Below are 10,985 nucleotides of genomic sequence, written 5' to 3' on the forward strand. Positions count from 1 at the left end.
TGTTCCATTCATTCTTTGCATACTTTCCAAAGTAATCAGGCACCATTCTTTCTTTACATCCAGACATTCTCAAAGAATAACGTCCCATTACTTTTTCTTCCTCTGACATTCTAAAATAATTCTCCTGCCATTCTTTTACAGATAAAATGGGAGCGAAAAACAGCAAGCTGACCCCAGAGGTGATGGAAGATCTGATAAAGAGCACAGAATTTAACGAGCACGAGCTGAAACAGTGGTACAAAGGCTTCCTCAAAGACTGCCCCAGTGGACGACTCAATCTGGACGAGTTCCAACAACTCTATGTGAAGGTAGCTACAGAACACTGTCACTCTGCCAACATCTAAATGCACCCTATTCCCTATAAAGTGCCCTACTTTTGGTCAGAGCCTTAGCCCAATCTCCCTTGCTTATAGTGCACTATATAGGGAATAAGGGTGCCATTTTGGATGCACACTGTCACTTTGCCAACATCTGCACAGACACAGACCCTTTTATCAGCAATATCTCCACAGAGTAGAGTAGAGTAGAGTAGAGTAGAGTAGAGTAGAGTAGAGTAGTAGAGAAGAGAAGAATAGTACACTCTTTATTGGTGCGTTAGGCCAATTGGTTTAGCAGTGGATTGAAATACACAAGGATAGATATAGGACCCCCAAGGCTTGGTAGTTGAGGAAGTGATGTCGTACAACATTCTTTCAATTTCTCCACAAGTGAATGTGTTCGAAAACCATACAACTCAATACTCTACAGAAATGTTGAGAACTAGCATATGTCATCGCAGTGGCAAAGCAATCAAAACAACATGATTCTATCGCAAGCTCAATAACAGTACGGTAATTAGTAACGAGTACATTACGGTATGTGATATCACCCTCCTGTCTTACTCGTTCCCTCAGCTGTATCCGTTATGTTATTCTTTCCCTCCTGTATCCGAGCAGGAAACTAATTGACGGTGAAGCAACTCAAGAACAACTCAAGAGCACTTTGATTATAATCTCCTTTAATATTTATCTCCTCATCTTTAGAGGGGCTCGGGGAGAAATTATTATTCACAGGCCATAGGGTGAGAAGAATTATATATTTTCTAGTCCTAAATACAGATAGGTTTAATGAAACTTTCAGTTAATTTTATAAAGGTAAATGAAATCTTTATAATCTTCTATTTAATGAATTGAAATAAGATTGTTAAGATCTTATAGCTACAGCCATGTATGAATATTGACCATTAATGAAGTATCATGCGTCCTGGAGTGTAGATTTGTTGTTAGTGGATGACAGTGCCTTCAGAAAGTATTCACACCGATTGACTTTTTCCACATTTTATTGTTTTACAGCCTGAGATTTTGTGTCACTGGCCTACACACAATACTCCATAATGTCAAAGCGGAATTATGTTGTTAGAAATTTGTACAAATTAATGAAAAATGAAAAGCTGAAATGTCTTGTGTCAATAAGTATTCAACCCCTATGTTATTGCAAGCCTAAATAGGATATAAAATGTGCTTAAACAAGACATAATTTTTATATATTTTTATTTAACCTTTATTTAACTAGGCAAATTGTTATTTACAATGACGGCCTACCCCGGTCAAACCCTAACCTGGACGACGCTGGGCCAATTGTGCGCCGCCCTATGGGACTCCCAATCACGGTCGGTTGTGATACAGCCTGGAATCTAACCAGGGTCGGAAGTAATGCCTCTAGCACTTAGATGCAGTGCCTTAATACACATTATGGTGTGTTGTGTGTAGATGGGTGAGAGAGAAAAATTCTATTGAATCAATTTTGAATTCAGGCTGTAACAAAAGCAAATTTGGAATAAGTCAAAGGGTATGAATACTTTTTGAAGGCACTGTATAGCTACTGACATCCTAACCCTGGTCGGTCCTCTCAGGAAATGCCCCATAATGAAAGATGTTAAACCATGTTAGAGAGTATCTAAAGGCATGGCTAGAAATATCAATGCTGCTCTAGGCTGTGTTCCAAATGGCACCTAATTCTCTATCGGTCAAAGTCAAAAGTTGTGCACTATAAATGGAATTGGGTGCCATTTTGGAACGCACACCTAGTCTGCATTAGCTAAGAGGCTTTAGAAAACGCCACAAGACAAAAACACACATCCAAATATCTGTGGTGTAGGTCTACATGTCCACCCTCGTACCCCCATTTGGGGTTCTGTGTGACAGGCTGACAGCGTGTATGAACATCTACACGCTGGAGACCGTCTTACTATAATTGACAACTAATGCATTGAGTGCACTGTGGGTGAAACTGATGTACCATTCAGAGTGGCGTTCCAAAGAGGTCTCAGAGGCTGATGGCTGCTGGCGAGTTAACCTTTTATCGCGGCGTCCTAATGTGTTTCCAGGCAACAGGATATCAGTGAAAGGGTTTTATTTAAATCCAAAGGCTCTGATAGTGAGAACATTGATTACCTCACATTAGCTGGACAGACTGTTCCTCTGAAAAGGGATGGTGTGTGTGTGTGTCCCCGCGTTCACTTGTGTGTGTCCCAATGGGTGTATGTGTGTGTGCACACTCATGTGTGTGTGTGCATGCGCCCTCACGTGTGTGTGTGTCCCAATGATGTGCGTGTGTGTGTTTGTGTGTGTGTGAAGGTATGTTCAGTGTGACTTAGGTAATTTCAGTGACTGTGAGTGAGGGGGTGATCAAATCAAAATCTAATCAAATTTTATTGTCACATGCAGATGTTATTGCGGTGTAATGTAGAGGTCGACCGATTATGATTTTTCAACGCCGATACCGATTATTGGAGGACCAACAAAAGCCGATACCGATTACTCGGCCGATTTTTATATATATATTTGTGATAATGACAATTACAACAGTACTGAATGAACAATGAACACTTATTTTAACTTAATATAATACATAAATACAAATCTATTTAGTCTCAATGTCACGTCCTGATCAGTATTTAGGTATTATTTGTATTGTAGTTTGGTCAGGACGTGGCAGAGGGTATTTGTTTTGGTTGGTTCGGGGTAGTGGTTTGATTAGAAGGGTGTTTGTTTTATTATTTCCAGGTTTTGGGTTATGTTCTATGTTTTTCTGTATTTCTATGTTATCTCTAGTTTAGTATTTCTATGTTAGGTAATTGGGTGTTGGACTCTCAATTGGAGGCAGGTGTTTGTAGTTGCCTTTGATTGAGAGTCCTATATATATATATATATATAGGTATGGGTTTTGTTTGTATTTTGTAGGTAGTTGTCTTTAGCACTGCTGTTGTAAGTATAGCCTGTTAAACTGTCTTCTGTTGTTCTTTTGTTTAATGTTTTTCCCGTGTTCACATTTACTTAATAAATTATAATGATGAGCACGCATCCCGCTGCGCCTTGGTCGTCTATACACAACGACACCCGTGACACTCAAATAAATAATGAAACATGTTTGGTTGAAATAATGCAAAAACACAGTGTTGGAGAAGAAAGTAAAAGTGCAATACAGTAAGGGAAAAAAGTATTTGATCCCCTGCTGATTTTGTACGTTTGCCCACTGACAAAGAAATGATCAGTCTATAATTTTAATGGTAGGTTTATTTGAACCGTGAGAGACAGAATAACAACAAAAAAATCCAGAAAAACGCATGTCAAATGTTATAAAATGATTTTCATTTTAATGAGGGAAATAAGTATTTGACCCCTCTGCAAAACATGACTTAGTACTTGGTGGCAAAACCCTTGTTGGCAATCACAGAGGTCAGACGTTTCTTGTAGTTGGCCACCAGGTTTGCACACATCTCAGGAGGGATTTTGTCCCACTCCTCTTTGCAGATCTTCTCCAAGTCATTAAGGTTTCGAGGCTGACATTTGGCAACTCGAACCTTCAGCTCCCTCCACAGATCTTCTATGGGATTAAGGTCTGGAGACTGGCTAGGCCACTCCAGGACCTTAATGTGCTTCTTCTTGAGCCACTCCTTTGTTGCCTTGGCCGTGTGTTTTGGGTCATTGTCATGCTGGAATACCCATCCATGACCCATTTTCAATGCCCTGGCTGAGGGAAGGAGGTTCTCACCCAAGATTTGACTGTACATGGCTCCGTCCATCGTCCCTTTGATGCGGTGAAGTTGTCCTGTCCCCTTAGCAGAAAAACACCCCCAAAGAATGTTTCCACCTCCATGTTTGATGGTGTTCTTGGGGTCATAGGCAGCATTCCTCCTCCAAACACGGCGAGTTGAGTTGATGCCAAAGAGCTCCATTTTGGTCTCATCTGACCACAACACTTTCACCCAGTTGTCCTCTGAATCATTCAGATGTTCATTGACAAACTTCAGACGGGCATGTATATGTGCTTTCTTGAGCAGGGGGACCTTGCGGGCGCTGCAGGATTTCAGTCCTTCACGGCGTAGTGTGTTACCAATTGTTTTCTTGGTGACAATGGTCCCAGCTGCCTTGAAATCATTGACAAGATCCTCCCATGTAGTTCTGGGCTGATTCCTCACCGTTCTCATGATTATTGCAACTCCACGAGGTGAGATCTTGCATGGAGCCGCAGGCCGAGGGAGATTGACAGTTCTTTTGTGTTTCTTCCATTTGCGAATAATCGCAACAACTGTTGTCACCTTCTCACCAAGCTGCTTGGCGATGGCATTGTAGGCCATTCCAGCCTTGTGTAGGTCTACAATCTTGTCCCTGACATCCTTGGAGAGCTCTTTGGTGTTGGCCATGGTGGAGAGTTTGGAATCTGATTGATTGATTGCTTCTGTGGACAGGTGTCTTTTATACAGGTAACAAACTGAGATTAGGAGCACTCCCTTTAAGAGTGTGCTCCTAATCTCAGCTCGTTACCTGTATAAAAGACACCTGGGAGCCAGAAATCTTTCTGATTGAGAGGGGGTCAAATACTTATTTCCCTCATTAAAATGCATATCAATTTATAACATTTTTGACATGCGTTTTTCTGGATTTTTTTGTTGTTATTCTGTCTCTCACTGTTCAAATAAACCTACCATTAAAATTATAGACTGATCATTTCTTTGTCAGTGGGCAAACGTACAAAATCAGCAGGGGATCAAATACTTTTTCCCCTCACTGTATGTGCCATGTAAAAAAGCTCATATTTAAGTTCCTTGCTCAGAACATGAGAACATATGAAAGCTGGTGGTTCCTTTTAACATGAGTCTTCAATATTCCCAGTTAAGAAGTTTTAGGTTGTAGTTATTATAGGAATTATATGACTATTTCTCTCTATACATTTGTATTTCATATACCTTTGACTATTGGATGTTCTTATAGGCACTATAGTATTGCCAGCATAATCTCGGGAGTTGATAGACTTGAAGTCATAAACATCGCTGTGATTCAAGCATTGCGAAGAGCTGCTGGCAAACGCAGAAAAGTGCTGTATGAATGAATGCTTATGAGCCTGCTGCTGCCTACCACCGCTCAGTCAGACTGCTCTATCAATTATCAAATCATAGACTTAATTAAAATATAATAAACACACAGAAATACGAGCCTTAGGTCATTAATATGGTCAAATCCGAAAACTATAATTTCAAAAACCAAATGATTATTCTTTCAGTGAAATACGGAACAGTTACGCATTTTATCTAACGGGTGGCATCCCTAAGTTTAAGTCTTGCTGTTACATTGCACAACCTTTAATGTTATGTCATAATTATGTACAATTCTGACAAATTAATTACGGGACTTTGTTAGGAAGAAATGGTCTTCACACAGTTCGCAACGAGCCAGGCGGCCCAAACTGCTGCATATACCCTGACTCTGCTTGCACAGAATGGAAGAGAAGTGACACAATTTCCCTAGTTAATATTGCCTGCTAACATGAATGTCTTTTAACTAAATATGCAGGGTTAAAATATTTATACTTGTGTATTGATTTTAAGAAAGGCATTGATGTTTATGGTTAGGTACACTGGTGCAACGACAGTGCTTTTTCGCGAATGCACTTTTGTTAAATCATCATCCGTTTGGCGAAGTAGGCTGTGATTCAATAATAAATTAACAGCCACCGCATTGATTATTTGCAACACAGGACAAGCTAGTTAAACTAGTAATATCATCAACCATGTGTAGTTAACTGGTGATTATGTTAAAATTGATTGTTTTTTATAAGATAAGTTTAATGCTAGCTAGCAACTTACCTTGGCTCCTTGCTGCACTCGCGTAACAGGTGGTCAGCCTGCCACGCAGTTTCCTCGTGGAGTGCAATGTAATCGGCCATAATCGGTGGCCAATAATGCCGATTACCGATTGTTATGAAAACTTGAAATCGGCCCTAATTAATCGGCCATGATTAATCGGTCGACCTCTAGTGTAGTGAAATGCTTGTACAGTGCAGTAATTTCTAACAATTCACAACAATACACACAATACACACAACCTAAATGTAAAAGAATGGAATTAAGGAACATGGTACAAACATTGATAGAAGGGAGATAGAGGCAGTCGGCCGTGACATCATGCCTTTGATTCGTTCACATTCCATCCACCTGAGCCAACTGTCCAGATGCCATTTCTGTCACTGTGCTAAATACTGAATTATTATACGTCTATTGAGTCCCAGTGTGCTCAAATAGGCAAGGTTCAAACAGGGTTAAATCTTTATTTTCAGTCTCTTCCTTTTCATTTCAACTGCGTTTGTAGTGGCAATAATTTTGTCGGCGTCAAGGGAGTGAACGCTTTTTGAGTGAGCACAATATCAGTGTATGCTGAGGGCTTTGGTGCTTTTTTCCCCCTCTGTGGTGGTAGATTCTATTTCTATTCTACGTGTGTAGCTCCGTACCAATGATTTCCAATTATAGTTTTCCAGACTGAACTCAGAAATCGATCAGCTGTATAGATTGAGTTGCGCTATTGTGAGCACAATGAACTGCTAGTGTTTTTGTTTTCAACTTAAGCTAATGAGTGTTGACGGCAAGGGGTGTCTGGACTGGGTTTGGAATGGGATACATTGAAGTAAGAAAGTGTACAATTTAGAATGTTGGACTAGTGGTTTAACAGTAGACAAAATGTCAGTGGTAGTATCATTAAAAAAGGTAATTATGGTTGGTGATTATTACGTCATTGGCTTCCATCAAAAAACAGTGAAAACACGTTGCTCTGAGCTGAATTTCAGTCTTGAAGGAGATGAGTATTATGTAATCCCAGTATACAGAAGATACTGTACAACTACATTTTCAGTGACATTTTACTTTTGAGTTTTAAGTAGATGGTGTGGCATTCCCACACACACACACACACACACACACACACACACACACACACACACACACACACACACCACACACACACACACACACACACACACACACACACACACAGAGAGAGAGCCTAGGGTCCAGGGCGATGACAGTAGTGTCAGGTAAGTGACTGGGCTGCCAGTGTGCTTTGGTCTTGTTGTGATGATATAGATGTTGCTGTGTCATCAGTGATAAGCTGCAGAGTAATGGACTTAATGTATGGTTCATGCTGAATACAGCTATCAGACTGTAATTGGCCTGAGGGGAGCATATGCACTGGGTTGTACAGCACCATGCAGAAGCCTTTATAGTGACATCACCAACCACCCATACAGCACCATGCAGAAGCCTTTATAGTGACATCACCAACCACCTATACAGCACCATGCAGAAGCCTTTATAGTGACATCACCAACCACCCATACAGCACCATGCAGAAGCCTTTATAGTGACATCACCAACCACCCATACAGCACCATGCAGAAGCCTTTATAGTGACATCTGCTAACACCCCATACAGCACCATGCAGAAGCCTTTATAGTGACATCACCAACCACCTATACAGCACCATGCAGAAGCCTTTATAGTGACATCACCAACCACCCATACAGCACCATGCAGAAGCCTTTATAGTGACATCACCAACCACCCATACAGCACCATGCAGAAGCCTTTATAGTGACATCACCAACCACCCATACAGCACCATGCAGAAGCCTTTATAGTGACATCTGCCAACACCCCATACAGCACCATGCAGAAGCCTTTATAGTGACATCACCAACCACCCATACAGCACCATGCAGAAGACTTTATAGTGACATCACCAACCACCTATACAGCACCATGCAGAAGCCTTTATAGTGACATCCCCAACCACCCATACAGCACCATGCAGAAGCCTTTATAGTGACATCACCAACCACCTATACAGCACCATGCAGAAGCCTTTATAGTGACATCACCAACCACCTATACAGCACCATGCAGAAGCCTTTATAGTGACATCACCAACCACCCATACAGCACCATGCAGAAGCCTTTATAGTGACATCACCAACCACCCATACAGCACCATGCAGAAGCCTTTATAGTGACATCTGCTAACACCCCATACAGCACCATGCAGAAGCCTTTATAGTGACATCACCAACCACCTATACAGCACCATGCAGAAGCCTTTATAGTGACATCACCAACCACCCATACAGCACCATGCAGAAGCCTTTATAGTGACATCACCAACCACCCATACAGCACCATGCAGAAGCCTTTATAGTGACATCACCAACCACCCATACAGCACCATGCAGAAGCCTTTATAGTGACATCTGCCAACACCCCATACAGCACCATGCAGAAGCCTTTATAGTGACATCACCAACCACCCATACAGCACCATGCAGAAGACTTTATAGTGACATCACCAACCACCTATACAGCACCATGCAGAAGACTTTATAGTGACATCACCAACCACCCATACAGCACCATGCAGAAGACTTTATAGTGACATCACCAACACCCCATACAGCACCATGCAGAAGCCTTTATAGTGACATCACCAACCACCCATACAGCACCATGCAGAAGACTTTATAGTGACATCACCAACCACCCATACAGCACCATGCAGAAGACTTTATAGTGACATCACCAACACCCCATACAGCACCATGCAGGAACGTAGTCTCTCTCTACACAGCAGGCAATCACACAGATCGGACCCCCCCCCCCCCCCCCCCCCCCCCACACACACTGATGGAAACCTATCCCTAACACTACCACAACAGGACACACAGCGCAGTGCCCTGACCTGGATTGATGGGCTGGATAGATAGATTCTGGTTTGGCGATTCTCACTTCAATACCTGCAGGGTGTTTGATGCAGTGTGTGTGTGTGTGTGTGTGTGTGTGTGTGTGTGTGTGTGTGTGTGTGTGTGTGTGTGTGTGTGTGACCCACACCCTGTCCCAGACAGTCCCAGCATTACTATCATAAGTTTGGAATCAATGACCTTGTTGGACCGTTTTATTTCCACAAATGGAAACAGTCCTATGGTCAGTGACGGACAGAGACGAGGGCAGCAACAATCCATAATATGACGAGGGATGTAATAATGTGATCAGATGTTTGACAGACAGGACGTCATAGCACCATGACAGATGCTGTATGTTACACTCTGTCTTTGTCACTGGTACTAGTAAGAGGTCTGGAGAGCAGACACTGGCTAAAAGGTGCAATCTGCAATATTACCTGCTGTTCAATAAGGATGAAGCCTATACCAATTGATTCTTGAGGAATATAACTTAGAAATGCCTGATGAGGTTAGTACAACAGTTTTACTCCATCATTACCCAGAATATACCTTTTTTACTACATTGTTTGTAAAGCCTTTCCTGAAAATCAAATGAGGAATTGTGCCTTTAAGCCATTAGATCTCGCTGCAAGTGTGGACGTGGGTGCCCCCTTATCTCTCTCTCTCTCTCTCTCTCTCTCTCTCTCTCTCTCTCTCTCTCTCTCTCTCTCTCTCTCTCTCTCTCTCTCTCTCTCTCTCTACCTCTCTCTCTCTCTCTCTCTCTCTCTCTCTCTCTCTCTCTCTCTCTCTCTCTCAGTATGTCTGTAGAGGCGGTGGTCTAAAATTAGTGGCTGTCATTTCAAGCGCTCACACGCCATGCTCCATCACTGTCACAAAAGAGGAAGAATTGAAAAGACTTCTATACTTTTCACTTTATTCTGTCTGAACTGGAGTCATTGCTTCGTATTTTGTACAGCAGTGGATCTCTCAGTGTGAGGTGCTGCATGAACAGAGAGACAACTTTGGGGGAGGGGAGGGTACTGTGCTGGGCGAGGGGAGGGGAGGGTACTGGGCTAGGGGAGGGTACTGGGCTGGGTGAGGGTACTGGGCTAGGGGGGGGTACTGGACTGGGCGAGGGGAGGGTACTGGGCGAGGGGAGGTTACTGGGCTAGGGGAGGGTACACGGGGCGAGGGGAGGGGAGGGTACTGGGCTAGGGAAGGGGAGGGTACTGGGCTGTGCACGGGGAGGGTACTGGGCTAGGGGAAGGGAGGGTACTGGGCTGTGCGAGGGGAGGGGAGGGTACTGGGCTGGGCGAGGGGAGGGTACTGGGCTGGGCGAGGGGAGGGTACTGGGCTGAGAGAGGGGAGGGTACTGGGCTGGGCGAGGGGAGGGTACTGGGCTGGGCGAGGGGAGGGTACTGGGCTGGGCGATGGGAGGGTACTGGGCTGTGGGAGGGGAGGGTACTGGGCTGGGGGAAGGGAGGGTACTGGGCTGAGGGAAGGGAGGGTACTGGGCTGGTGGAGGGGAGGTTTCTGGGCTGGGGGATGGGAGGGTTCTGGGCTGGGGGAGGGGAGGGGAGGGTTCTGGGCTAGGGGAGGGTACTGGGCTGGGAGAGGGGAGGGTTCTGGGATGGGGGAGGGTACTGGCACTTCAATCAAATCAATCAAAATGTAGTGATATGCTTTAATGATTTAGGACTTGGTATCAATGATATATTGTCTTTCACTTTTTCAACCAGTGTCTGTCAGAGTTTGTTTAGCTATGGCCACTTGAGACAAGCTTAAAAGCCTTGATATAATAATGTGTGTGTGTGTGCATGTGTGTTGTGCGTGTGGGGGCATACTGTATGTGTGTGTGTGTGCAGGTCTGGAGCAGTAGAGTAGAGGGGGGTTGTGCTGTGTTGTGCCAGCCAGGCCTCGTTATCCCGCAGGCCAACTGCACATCTAATTCAATCACTAGAGAAAG

At 43.5% G+C, this 10,985-nt stretch overlaps 1 protein-coding gene across 1 annotated transcript in view; it reads left to right on the forward strand.

Moving 5' to 3' along the window:
• Positions 1 to 10,985, forward strand: part of LOC106608116 (visinin-like protein 1) — a 40,477-nt gene that overhangs the window by 6,058 nt on the left and 23,434 nt on the right. Inside the window, exon 2 of the mRNA XM_014205836.3 lies at positions 142 to 308. Within this exon, the coding sequence (XP_014061311.1) occupies positions 147 to 308 (162 nt within the window). The 5' untranslated portion in view covers positions 142 to 146. The remainder of the gene's footprint in view (positions 1 to 141; positions 309 to 10,985) is intronic.

This window comes from Salmo salar, chromosome 06, assembly GCF_965601325.2.
Source record: "Salmo salar chromosome 06, fSalSal1, whole genome shotgun sequence".
NCBI lineage: Eukaryota > Metazoa > Chordata > Actinopteri > Salmoniformes > Salmonidae > Salmo > Salmo salar.